At 40.6% G+C, this 14,489-nt stretch overlaps 1 protein-coding gene across 2 annotated transcripts in view; it reads left to right on the top strand.

Moving 5' to 3' along the window:
• The first annotated feature begins 8,039 nt into the window (after positions 1–8,039).
• Positions 8,040–14,489, top strand: part of hdac7a (histone deacetylase 7a) — a 121,179-nt gene continuing 114,729 nt past the window's right edge. For both annotated transcript variants that reach the window (XM_067446837.1, XM_067446836.1), the window contains exon 1: positions 8,040–8,343. In XM_067446837.1, coding sequence (XP_067302938.1) covers positions 8,325–8,343 — 19 coding nt within the window. In that variant the 5' untranslated portion in view covers positions 8,040–8,324. The remainder of the gene's footprint in view (positions 8,344–14,489) is intronic.

Genomic DNA, 14,489 nt, shown 5'->3' with positions numbered 1-14,489 from the left:
CTATTCCTGACTGTCTGTTCATCTCTGTCCTCTCATTGTTGAACATGCTTGGATGAATTGTCGGAAAGGGAAGCATCTGATTATATACAAACAAAACCAAATGGGTATACATGGCTGGTGGTAGGATGCACATCGACCCAGAAAAAGCCCTGGCATTGTTTGCACGCTGCTGTACTATTTGAACCTCTTGGCCGTGTCTAAAAAGTTAAAGGGATAGTTCACCCATAAATTATAATTCAGTCATGTTTCACAAAAAATATAACAGTATTAATAGGGCATGAGGGCGATTGAATGTTATTAAATTGGTCATTGTGGTTTTGGTTTGGTGAATGTTTCAAATTAGTTGTCTCCAGTGAGCTTTGGGAACACGGTCCAGATTTGAATTGTTTGGGACAGTTAGAAATAATTAGCACACATGCAGAACAGTTACACTTTTTTTCGACGGTCCACTTTAGACATTCTACTAACCATAATTAACTTTGCAACTACATGTCAACTAACTGTAACCTATGTCATGTTTTATGTTATTTTTCCCTCTGCTTTGTTCCCCTTCTCCTTAGTTCCCTGTAGTTAGTCTCCTTGGCTGTTAAGTAGCTCTATCACAGCTGTGATAATTACTCCCCATGCATTTAAGCCCTGTTTATTTTGGATTTATTAAAGATTGTGTTTTGTTCCCACTCCTTCGTTGTGTGCTTAATACAGCCGTTGCACCATGACACCGTCAGGGGCTTTCACACCTGGGCGTTTGTTTCGGGACCTGGTGCGTTTTCTCTGATGGTTCGGCTCGTTTAGACATATGTGAACACGACAATCGCACACGGATCTGTGCAAAAACAATCGCTCTGGTCTCGGCCCGATTGCAAACGTTCAGATGGCAGTGTTCACACTTATTCAAATTAACCGCACTAACAGAGCCATGTGTGAACGCATCCTAACTCAAATCAGAGTGTTAGTAGATTGTAGTAGACTGTTAGTGTTAGTAGATGATTAGGGTTAAGGATAAGGATAGAATAAGTTGATATGTAGTTGCAAAGTTACTTTAAGCGAGCCTGACAAGCCAGACCCACATCAAGATGTTTGGTCTGGAAACTCACCATTGACAGCTCAATCCGAGGGGCGGATAAACGGTTGTCTTTCAAACTCCCTCTGCACGCGATAGGATAGCGCTACAACCAACCAGAGCAACGAAGGTGAAGCAGAGCTCGTTGATAGATTAAACTTTCGCCGTATCCGGTCGGCAAAACTCCGAACACATCTTCCCTTTTTAAGAATGACTTCAGTGCCGTTCTTTGTTCTTTTCTCAGAGAAAAGCGTAACTCCAAGTCTTCAAGAGTCGCGGTCAAAGCTGATTCGAAAGACCGCCGTTCACCAGCTTCTGTGTTTACTAGAAGCACGCAAACGCAACTCGGCCGTCATTATGTTAAGCCCGGCCCACTGATTCTGTTCACGATGTGATTGGCCCGTCCAGAGCTTGGCGTTTACAGCTCAGAAGTGTATTGAGATTTGCTAGACGATACTCGCAGGCAGATTAGATTTGCTGCTGCTAGGGTGCGTCTAGATTTCTAACCTAACTTAAAGCCAGAAGAATGACTAAAGTGGACCATTAAAATAAAGCAAAATGTCCTCCAGCCAATACGTCTATATCGGTCGTTTGTCACTTCCTTGAAATACGATATACACTTTCATTTTAAAGCATTTTACCCTTTTATATCTGTAATATTTCAGGTTTTGCATAGCTCAGTTGGTAAAGCATTGCCCTATACAACAACATGTGATCATGCGATTGTGAGTTCGATCCCAGGGAACACGTGTGCTCATAAAGTGTGTATGCGCTATAAATCACTGGGCAGGTTTAGGGATGGGGTGGGTGTAGTTGTAAATTTAAAAATATATATTTTTCTAAATGGAAATATGACAAATGGTGGTAAAAAGTCTAGACATTGCCTTAAAATGTACAAGCATTTTGATGATTGGTAACGACAGTCATACGCCATTTCATGATGTCATTATGTTTACGCCAGCTAGAGGGTGCATCACTTTAAAACGTAAATATAGGTCGTGATAAGGTGCTAGAAAAACGACCTATAGAGTCGTATTTATTTGGAGGACAGTTTGAAATAAAGTGTTAGGCTACACATTTGTTTTTAAATTGTATATCTGAATTTGAAACATTGGAAGTTATTTGAATTGTGGCCTAGTAGTACAGGACATTCGGCTACTCATGGTGATAATGCAGGAGATTCAGGTTCAAATACACCCATGACACATCCCAATATTATTCTTAATAATTCCCCCCATTGATTTCTCCACTTTCACTATCAATAAAATAGCAAAAACCTCTCAAATGGCAATGGCCGGCAATGTGTTTTGCTTCAGATCATCAGATGCACCAAATTACAAATAAAATTAAAATTGGCATACAAATGTGTTATGTAAAAGCATTGTAATGAGGAAAGGATTGTTAGATTTGTAAAAGTGATTTCAGACTTTGATATGAATGTTTTCACTGATCTAACTGCATCACATTGTAATCTATGCAGTGTGTGTGTGTGTGTGTGTGTGTGTGTGTGTGTGTGTGTGTGTGTGTGTGTGTGTGTGTGTGTGTGTGTGTGTGTGTGTGTGTGTGTGTGTGTGTGTGTGTGTGTGTGTGTGTGTGTGCGCGCACGATGTCAGTGAATATCATAACAGCAAGACCACCTAATACACTTAGGGGAAGCATCTAAAGAATTTCCCCCTTAAAACCTGTCTCTCTGTCCTCTTTTTGTGGCTTCATGTGAGTGTATGTGTGTATCCTGTCCTCTGCAGAACACTCATCTATGTGTTTAGTCATTTTAATGATAACCACATTCTCTCTGCTTGCCATGCTGTTCATAATGACGCATGTTGTTGTTTTCAATGACCAAAATGAAACTCATATGCTTTCTGAGGCCCCCCTTGCAAATTTATACAATATTTAACAGCTGTGTGTTCAGATAAACCCTCTTTTAAAACTCCTCATGGACTCTTCAGGGACATGGGGTGTGTTGACACGACTATTAATCGTGTTGTTACAATGTAATAAATGCATTTATAACAACACATGGAACAATTATGTCTATATAACAATACCTATAGAATAACTGCAGATAAATATGCCACAATATATCTAGATTCATGCATATGTAGCCTATTACAGTAAAATACACCTAGTTCCCCAAAGATCACAGCTATCTCTGTGACTATCTCTGTGTGTCTATGACTAATGTTTGTCATATATAGCAAACATTATTTTATTAAAAGCAGGAGCATTTGAATGATTAAAGGCTACAGAAATATCTATATAAAAACCATTGACTTCCATAGTAGGAAAAGAAAATACTATGGAAGTCAATGGCTCCAGTTAACTGTTTGGGTACTGACATTCTTCAAAATATCTTCCCTTGTGTTCAGCTGAAGAAAGAAATTCATACAGGTTTGAAACAACTTGAGGATGAGTAAAGGATGACAGAATTTTCATTTTAAAGTGAACTATCCCTTTAAGGGATCACCCGGCATTCATTAGTAAAAATATGGCAGAACTTTAAAAAGCGTCTCCAGATCAACTTTTCATTTTAGTATAATACATTTTCCAATCATATACTTTTTCTTTTCCTGCTCTTTGAAAGCATCGGTCAAGTCCCAATGTCTTTCCCCAGAAATTGAATTACAAGTGGTGAAATCCGTCCCGATGTGTGTGCAATCAGACCTCTTAATAATAAAGTCTTTTGTGGTGTAATGCTCTGACCTAAAGACCTCATTACAGGGAAGTCCGGTTTTGTTGTTATTGTGTGTGTACAGATACACACACTGATACAAATTGAACAGATATGCACATTCTTTGTGGGTCAAATATTTGTCGTACAGTGAACTAACTCTAACCAACCTTAATTGTACTAAATTTGTGCTGTACAATAATTTGTGCGTTGGACTAAATGCCTATTTACACCACAGTCATGTGATGGTGAGCGTGTATGAAATCCAACAAGAATGATGTGTGATGCAGAATGAATGCAAAAACTCAGTATTTATTAATTAAATACTGTTAATTGGTTGGAATAGAGCCAACTCAAATTAAAGAAATTAGCTGAATCAAATTAGCATTTATGAGTATTTAGCACTTTCTTTTTCTTTTGAGTTCACAAAACACACATTTTTAGAAATCTGAATTGTTTCACTGTTTTGAGTTTTACGAACTTGTTTCTTTTAATTAAGACAAACTTAAGTTGAACAGAAGCTGAGCTGGGATTTCTATTTCCAAGCATACTTTGCCATGACACTCAAAAAGGGACAGCAAATGCTAAAATAAGTGTTATTTAATGGTGTTGGTGCAAGAGTAACACTAAGAGGGCGATTTAGTAGTGTTGAATGCTTTGTTATGCTAGTTTAGAAGAGTTTCAGTTTTTTTTTAGTTTTTGTTTTTTTTGTAGAGCCCGGTTTTTTTAATGGCGTGGTCCAGACCTCGGTGGAAAGCAAGGATGCACATGTCCTGCGTTCCGAGGAAAACATCATGCTGGCAAAAGGAGCCATAGAAGTGACTGAGCGAGTCAGGCTTCTACAGCAGGTATCTTCCTTGTCCCCAAAAAGGATGGGGGTCTCAGACCCATCCTCGATCTCAGACATTTGAACAAGGCCTTAATAAAGCGCTCGTTCAGAATGATCACTTTGAAACAGATCTGCCCGCAAATACACCTGGGAGCCTGGGATCTGAAAGATGCCTACTTTCACATCCAGATAGCCCCCCATCACAGACAATTTTTGAGATTCACCTTCAAGGAAGTGGCATATCAAAATACGGTCCTGCTGTTCGGCCTGTCCATGGCCCCCCGCACTTTCAACCAATCAATTATTCAACTTTATTTATATAGAAGTTTTACAATAACGATTGTTTCAAAGCAGCTTCACAGTATTGAACACCTGTTAAATTTCTCATTAATGCAATTATCTAATCAACCAATCACATGGCAGTTGCTTTTTTGAGCGTGGCATGGTTGTCGGTGCCAGATGGGCCGGTCTGAGTATTTCACAATCTGCTCAGTTACTGGGATTTTCACGCACAACCATTTCTAGGGTTTACAATGAATGGAAAAACATCCAGTATGAGGCAGTCCTGTGGGTGAAAATGCCTTGTTGGTGCTTGAGGTCAGAGGAGAATGGGCCGACTGATTCAAGCTGATAGAAGAGCAACTTTGACTGAAATAACCACTCGTTACAACCGAGGTATGCAGCAAAGCATTTGTGAAGCCACAACACACACAACCTTGAGGCGGATGGGCTACAACAGCAGAAGACCCCACCGGGTACCACTCATCTCCACTACAAATAGGAAAAAGAGGCTACAATTTGCACAAGCTCACCAAAATTGGACAGTTGAAGACTGGAAAAATGTTGCCTGGTCTGATGAGTCTCGATTTCTGTTGAGACATTCAGATGGTAGAGTCAGAATTTGGCGTAAACAGAATGAGAGCATGGATCCATCATGCCTTGTTACCACTGTGCAGGCTGGTGGTGGTGGTGTCATGGTGTGGGGGATGTTTTCTTGACACACTTTAGGCCCCTTAGTGCCAATTGGGCATCATTTAAATGCCACAGTCTACCTGAGCATTGTTTCTGACCATGTCCATCCCTTTATGACCACCATGTACCCATCCTCTGATGGCTACTTCCAGCAGGATAATGCACCATGTCACAAAGCTCGAATCATTTCAAATTGGTTTCTTGAACATGACAATGAGTTCACTGCACTAAAATGGCCCCACAGTCACCAGATCTCAACCCAATAGAGCATCTTTGGGATGTGGTGGAACGGGAGCTTCGTGCCCTGGATGTGCATCCCCCAAATCTCCATCAACTGCAAGATGCTATCCTATCAATATGGGCCAACATTTCTAAAGAATGCTTTCAGCACCTTGTTGAATCAATGCCACGTAGAATTAAGGCAGTTCTGGAGGCGAAAGGGGGTCAAACACAGTATTAGTGTGGTGCTCCTAATAATCCTTTAGGTGAGTGTAGTTTATAGAATTAAATAAGACCTCATTCATTAATTTTATTTGCATATTTTGTTGAATAACTTAGATCATAATTTTAGTGTCCCCAACTAAAGTGTACAATCTACTGCCCCTTTAGTGTCTTGTCTTATTAGGCTTAATAAGTCGAACAACGCGGTACTTCTGTTGTATCGCAAGGGAACGTACTCTGTTACTAACATAACCTCGGTTCCCTTAGATAAGAAAGAGTACTGATAAATTTGCTGTGCTACTCGAGAGACGCCTAATGCCGTCTCTTCAGTCGACACCAATCAATTTGCCATGGTGAAATGGCCGCTTATATAGCCCGAGACCCTGCTCCTTTCAGTGGACTTGAGCGGGCTCGTTTACCATTGACTCGTGTGTATCACACCATCATTGGTTTGTTTTCTTAATATTTACGAACCAATTGACGTGCAGTTTGCACTGCATGATTGTTTAAAGGCTTCAGAATTGGAGAAAAAAATGAGTTTTCCCTGTAGCGTCTTGTCTTATTAGGCTTAGTAAGGCGAACAACACAGTACTCGTTCCGTATCTAAGGGAGTGTAAACACATTAAGCTGATTTCTGTCGGCTTATTAAAGTGCGCATGTGTGATACGTAACAGGAACAGTCCATAATGTGAATTGAAACGCATCCAGACAGAGTGAGCGTTTTGCCGTAAGGAAGGAAGAAATAAAATATATCTCAAAATCAGAGTCTTTCTTGACCCAAAAAATTATAAAAGTGCTCTCATCTCGTGCCGAAATACAGTCAAAATGCTGCATCTGTAACTGCATTAGAGGATAATGCTTCTCACTGGCATGTTGCAATACTCTTTTTAATGCTTTATTTAATATCACAACCGACATAACAAATGAAAGTCTGAATCAGATTAGTAAAAATGATTAAGTTTTGACATCACTACAGGGAAATAACTTGGTTATGGGAGTCTTTTTAAAGGAGTGTTGTGTTTCAAAAACTTGCATCATTATGAAATCTATTAATTACGTTTCTGTCAATTTCCCCCTTTTGAGCTTGATCCAAATTGTGCATTATTTCATAAAATGAATTTGTTTAATTAATTAATTAAAATATCAAATTGTCATTTAATGCCATTTCATTATTTTATTTTATTTCCTGTCATTTCATTATTTTATATTATTGTATTTATTTTATTTTATTCCATGTCATTGTTTCATATTATTTCATGATTTTATTTTGTTTTATTTCATGTAATTTCATTATTTGTTTGTTTCATTTATTTGATGTAATTTAAAAAACATATATTTCATGATTTTTATTTTATTCATGTCATGTCATTGCATTATTTTGTTTTGTTTTGTGTTGTGTTGTGTTGTATTGTTTTGTTTTGTTTTATTTCATTTTTTTATTTTTGAATTTAATCAAAAAATTATTTTCTTTCCTTTTTGCACCTATGAATTTGTGTGTGAGAGGCACTATGTTTTCTAAGTCTTCCTAAGTAAAATGGTGCTGAATTTAAGTCAGTATTCAGGAAATGTTCCCCTCCACAGCAGCTCTCCAACAAAAACTGCTTACAACGCACATGCTTTGCATTCAAAGAAGTCAAATATGTCACAATTATGAATCAGAATTCAGAGCTTCAGCTGTAAATTATGTTCTTCTTGGGAAAATGATTGTATGGTTCCTTTGGGGGCTTTTATTTATTCCCACAAAATAAATAACGATACACCATTTGAAAGGACATAATGGTGACAGAATCTTTATCTGAAATTTGACTTTGATACATCAGATTTCAATGTCTAGAGATTTTCTAAAACAAGTGCAAAAACAACATTGGTTCTGGTGTTATTTCATCCCTTATTGTTGTTATTAGTACTTTCGAATAATCGGGCTGTTGCTTTTTAGCGTCTGATGTTCATTTTCCTGCTATTGTCTGGCATAGATGGCCCCGGCCTCCTTAGAGCGCGTCCCTCCCACCTCCCCTAACCCCCCAGCCCTCCCTTCAGCACCAAACACACACACACACACACTCTCTTTCCTCTCCTTTTCTTCCACCGCTTGCAGCTTCAGACATTTGGGGAATCCTGAAACGAGTTGTTCTCACAAAGAGGCATTGCCAACTTAGTATAGGTACAATCTGAATGAGCAGAGGAAAAAGAAAGAGGCAGTTGCACTAAGAGCGCTGATATTCCTGCCCTCCCATGTTCGCTCCTTCATGTCTTTTGTTGTGGACACTGGCTGCACTGGTTGGACACCGTGAGACACCTTCACTGGCTTTTTGATTATGGACATAGAGACACTGTAGAGCCCTACACACTGCATGTACTCTCGACTTGCTGGTAAGTGTCTGTTTTTAAGATCTCTCTCTCTCTCTCTGTCTCTTCAGCTATCGCTTCATTTGACAGGAAGCCTCATCAAGAGCTCGCCTCAGGTCTCTAGAACTTTTCAGTGAACAAAGTTTGGTCAAGTTTTGTGACATCTCAGTCCCGTGCAAGCCTCTTCTGTCAGGGTTTCTCAGGCTGTCTTTCTTCCCCCGCTCCCTGGATCATTCGGAGTGCCTCAACTCGGATTACTGGCTTCCTCCTGTTGTTTGCGGGTGCAGGTTTTCTCCTCCGAGCTCTGGCTCCGCGCTCCCACGCTCTAGCGCAGAGGGGAAGGAAAGCGCTGATAAGAGTTTCAGGGAGAGCGGCTTTTGTTAGCTGCCTCGATGTGTGTGTATGTGTGTGTGCGTCTTGTAAGGAGGGGGACTTTTAGCGGTGTGTAAGCCGTTTTCTTCACTTGTTTTGTTGTTTTTGGAGGTAACTTCTCTTTTTATGGGTGGAGGGGTGCGAAAATTGGAAACAGACCCACCCAGAGCTGAAGTGAGTCAGACGGCATATGTGCATCTGTGTCAGTCTAGGACAAATACAAACCCTACGACTTAGAAAACGCAAATCGAGAGATGTTAGACAAGGAAATTCTCTCGAGATTTTAAGTGGCTCGGAAACGATGGCGTGATGTTTGTAATATTGTGGGTTTGGGAAGAGGAAAGGAGGAAAAAAGTGATGGGAAGGGATGGTGCGTGGGTGGGTGGAATAAGATTAGATGTCTGCTGCCTTGTACACTCTTAAAAATTAAGGATCTTCAACGGTTCCTTGGTTTCTTCTTATCAAGCATTATTTTTCAAAGGTCCTTGAGTTGATTGTAAGGCTCATTGTAGGACCTTTAGATGGGTGTATTGATTTTTGGTTTCTTTAACACTGATAGAAGTTAGAGTTGTAGTAGAACTTTAAAAATGTTTTCAATGTCATCAGGCTGTTTAACCAAATCAAGTTATACCTACTAAACTGGAATGACATGATGTGAAGACCAAACATGGGATCAATACTCAGAATGTGTCCTTTGCATTTAATCAATTCAAGTTAGTCCACACACATTAAATGACATGCACCCAAAAATGAAATTTCTGTCTTTTAATTACTCACCCTCAAATGGTCCAAACCCATAAGACCTACGTCCATCTTCGGAACATGAATTAAGATATTTATGATGTTTTCTGACCCTCCATAGACTGCAATCTTATTACCATTTCAAGGCCCAGAAAGGTAGTAAAGACATTGTTAAAATAGTCCATGTGTATCCGGTCCGACTCGACCCACTCCATGCAGGATTCGAACCGTGGCCTATGGTGTGGGAGGCAGGAGCTCTAACAAGGATCCTATAAATCCGCAGCTTCTAGCGTCAGTCGCTAGAGAGCCTCTTGAGATCATGGGAGTGAGGTTTACGCACACAGCTCTTACTATCTGTCCTCCATTACACTTACCCCCTAAAACTCACTCCCATCCAGGTCACCGCACCAATGTAATCAGTCCTATTTGACCCACTCCAAGCGTGAATCATACTGTGGCCTCTGGCATGGGAGGTGGGAGCTTTTATAAGGAGCCAATAGACTGCAGTCGCTAGTGTCAGTTGCTAGAGTGCCTCTTATGATCCTGGGAGTGAGGTTTACACACACAGCTCTTACTATCTGGCCTCCATTACACTTACCCCCTCACTCCCATCTAGGTCACTGTACCAATGTAATCGGTCCTATTTGACCCACTCCAAGTGTGAATCATACTGTGGCCTCTGGCATGGGAGGTGGGAGCTTTTATAAGGAGCCAATAGACCGCAGTCGCTAGTGTCAGTCATTAGAGCGCCTTTTAAGATCATGGGAGTGAGGTTTACACACACAGCTCTTACTAGCTGGCCTCCATTACACTTACCCCCTAAAACTCACTCCCATCTAGGTCTCTGGACCAATGTAACTGGTCCTAATTTGACCCACTCTGCAAATTGAACCGTGGTCTCCGGCGTGGCAGGAGGGAGCTCTAACAAGGAGGATAAAGATCGCAGTCGCTGGCGTCAGTCGCTAAAGCGCCGCTGGAGATCATGGGAGTGGTTTAGACACACCTCCATTACATGTGACTACAGTGGGTTAACCTTAATGTTATGAAGCGAAAAGAATACTTTTTGTGCACAAAAAAAGTAAACTTTATTCAGCAATTTTTTCTCTTCCATGTCAGTCTCCGACGTTGTTAGCGGTGTGGCAAGACCAACTGTCTTACGGGTTTGGAACGACATGGGAGTGAGTAATTAATGACAGAAATTGTATGTTTTGGGTTAACTAACCTTGTAAAAACACACACATGGAGCAGGGATTGGGGGGTTAGGTATATCCTGACGGTATTGAGACTCGAACCCACAACCTTCAGGTTACCAGTCTGACTCTCTACCTTTAAGCCATGACTGAGTGATTGAATAGTCAATATTTGTCATAGTTTTTCCTTGTCATGGATTTAGTTACAAGAAGTTTCTTCACTGAAACTAAAAGATGGCTTCATTGAGAGTCATCTCGAGGATTTGATAGTTTTGTGGACACGGCAAGGCTAATGTTGGAGACTTGAGAGGAAATGCCCTCTTCTCACATCCATGAGGAAGTGGCCTTGTGGCCAGCCTTGTGATGCATTAGTCCCGCAGACTGATGTCGACGTTGGTTTCCCCAAAATCTCATGGCTGCTCACTTTTGTCTATGTGATATGCCCATTTTAACTTCGAAATTGGGAAGTAAACATGTAATATGTTGAAGTCTTTAGTTTTGAACTGTAAAGAGAGAAGCTTTGGTTATGCATGCTGCCCATTTTCTGCTGAAGTAGTCAATGGATAGCATGTCATAAGCCAGACGTGTACACTATTGCGAGATACCTGGCAGCTTTTGAACTAATATGAACCTCAAGTCAGATTCGCTCTTTGTCCGGTCTGTTTTTTTTTTTTAGAGCATTCAAGCGTCTCTTGAGAGGCCTGAGACTCCCAGTTTTGAGGGGTATTCATTTACACAGGGATTTAAAACCTTCTTCCTCTCATTATCCGCTCTCTGTTGCACCCCTGTCTCTCAGGAGCGCCTGTGCTGTTAGTGATAAGACTGAGTAGCGGTAGCTTTTCCTGTCCTGAGCAGGAAGAGTCACTCTCTGTTTTAGCCACTGACTTGTTCTGTATCCATCCTCTGATCCACTGGGAATATCACTGTACTGTTGAGGGCTGCCCTCGGATCATCCAGCTGTTGGCAACCATATTCTGAACTGCCAGTCCATCTGGGCCGCCACATGCTGCAAACTGATATGACCCTTGTTATTGAGCTATCAAATACATTCAGCTTAGACGGGTTACTTTTGGAAACCGTAAAGTGGCTGCAAACTATTTATTTTGGAATTCCTTCCATAAAATGTCCCACTTCCTGACAGCTACTGCATGGAATAACCACACTGAGAAAATATTCTGTAAACAGCAAAAAATAATCTGACACATGTTAGCCAATAAAAAAACTTGGAGATGTTTGGGGTGGGACTACCTGTTCAAAAAATAATAAACAATGATGTTTTTAAGGTATTCTGGGTGTGTGCTAGTGAGTTGCTAAGTAGTTGCTAGGGTACTCTAGGCTGGTTTTTAAGCCGCTGCTAAGTGGTTGCTAGGGTGTTCAGGACTGTTTCTAGTGTGTTGCTAAGTGGTTGTCAGGGTGTTACGAGGTTGCTAGGTGTTTTTGGTCATTGTTAGGTTGTTGCTTAGGGGTTGTCAGGACATTGCTGTGTGGTTGTCAGGGTGTTAAGTGGTTGCTAGGCATTTGGGGTTGTTAGGACATTGCTAAATGGTTGTTGGGGCATTTCTGAGTGATTCTAGGGTATTGCTAAATGATTGCTAGGATGTTCTAGATGTTTACTAGACGCTCTGTTTGGATACTAAGGTGTTGCCAAGTGCTTACTAGGGTATTCTGGGTGGTTACAATGTTATTACTTAATGGTAGGTAGGGTGTTCAAGGTGGTTGCTAAGGCATTGCTAACTAGTTGCTAGGGTATTCTAAGTGGTTGTTAGGATGTCAATAAGGGGCTTCTAGGGTGTTAAGTCATTGCTAGGATGTTCTGGGAGGTTTAACTGTGTTTTTGGGTGGTTGTTAGGGCATTTATAACTGGTTGCTTGGGTGTTATGGGTAGGTGCCATGTGTTCTGGGTGGATGCTACAGTGTTGCTAAGTGTTGCTAGTGTGTTATTAAGTGGTTGCTAGGTTATCTCTAATTAAGCTTTATTCTAGATGCTTCTTCGGTGTTCTGGGTCGATGCTAGGGCATTGGTAATTGGTTTATAGGGTGTTCTGAGTGGATGCTAGGGTGTTTGTTAAGTGGTTGCTAGGGTGTTCATGGTGTTTTCTAGGATGTTGTCAAGTGGTTGTTAGAGTGTTCTTGATGGTTTCTAGGGCATTGCTAAGTGGTCGCTGTGGTGGTGGTTGCTAGGGTGGTCTGGGTAGTTTCTTAGTGACCCAAGTCAAGGGTGTTGTCTTGGCCTTAGGCTAGGGTGTTGCTAAATGGTTGCTAGGGGGTCTAGGTAGGTGTTGCTAAGTTGTTTCTAGCATATTTTTAAGTGGTGTTTTCTAGGGTGTGGTTAAGTGGTTGTTAGAGTGTTCTTGGTGGTTTCTAGGGCATTGCTAAGGGGTTGCTAGGGTGGTCTGGGTAGTTGCTTAATGACCCATGTCAAAAAGGCAAAAAACTAAACAAAAAAACAACAATTATAATTGCTTAAAAACTCCTATGAGCAAAAGTTCTAGAGATGCTTGCCTTGCAAGAGCACTAATTAATTTGGTCATCCCTGGAAATGGGTGACAGGAAATCTGATCTCCAAGCAGCACTCAGCAACATGTTCTCCCAGAGGCCAGCGGTCAAGAGGGGTGAGGGGTCGCCTGACTGCACATCCCTTCAGACAAAGATTGATCTTTAAACCTCTCCATTCCCAGACACGCCACATGTCCACACCATCAGAGTTAACAGCCCAGAAGATCCCGTCCGCATGACTATAAAAACAAATATTTGAAGTGTCTCGAAGTGGAGGGATATTTTCTTGCAATGTCAGATAGGATTTTATTTCATGAAGCCATTTATATGGAATGTAAAGGCATCGGTAGGTGGCAAAGAAAAGTTTCTAACCTTTTAGAGCGCTTGGAATTCATCAGCTGTAATCACTTACACAAGCTGCTTGAGACATGGAAAAATATCTTCCATGCATGGCATGATAGTGCAGCTCCATACTGAGCAGGATATGAGAAAACTATTTTTGCCCTCAACAATTTTGGGATTATACACATGAGTACTTTGTTTATAGAGTCGTAGCGAAGGTTCCTCTCAGATGTGGTCATGTGTTTGATGCCCTCCTCTGGTGACTTTAGTGTATTGAATAAATAGGAAATGTTGAAAATAAGTGGATGGAAAAGCCTCTTGCCTGTTATGTGTTCAAACCCAAAAAATGAGACACCCAGTTTACATTAAATTCTTGTCAAGCATGTGGTGGTTTGCCTCCGAACAGTTTCCTGTTGAGCCTTAGGTGTTTGTTTCCATCTTTTTCTCTCTCGATATATTGTCACCACAGAAAGTGCATACTGAGTAATAATGTGTATTATGAATGTCGTTGTATGCAGTGACACGGTGACCTTTTGTGATGCAGTGTGTTTTTTGTATTCTTTATACTGTATGCACATGGCGTACATTGTATATCAATGTTGTATTGTATGTATTTCTCCTCTAGATTTCCCAAAATATCAAAACAAAAGTCAAAATGAATATATTATATTATTTAGAGAATATATATTTCTCATCAGATTCTTCCAACACCAAATAAAATAATAATAAAAAACTGTACTTACTTAAAGTTGTATACTTCGTATTTTGATATATTCAAGACATTTTGGATGTCGAACGATGTATCACCTAGATCTCAGAATCAATTAAATTTCTCATAAGTGCAAACGTAATTGTCCAGTAGACATCTCAGTGGTCAACATCATCTGGCTCTTTATCTCTCAATTAGAGGAGTTTATTATGGTTTGCGCTTCCTTATCAGTCACTAAACAAATGTCTATTAAAGTTGGGGAAAACCTGCTGATGGCAAACATTTCCTGGAAAAACACACATAGGAATGGCCAGTTATTAA

Source organism: Pseudorasbora parva, chromosome 6 (genome assembly GCF_024679245.1).
Source record: "Pseudorasbora parva isolate DD20220531a chromosome 6, ASM2467924v1, whole genome shotgun sequence".
NCBI classification, from domain to species: domain Eukaryota; kingdom Metazoa; phylum Chordata; class Actinopteri; order Cypriniformes; family Gobionidae; genus Pseudorasbora; species Pseudorasbora parva.
The sequence above is the reverse complement of the archived record's forward strand: the minus strand, read 5'-3'. Positions and strand labels throughout refer to the sequence as shown.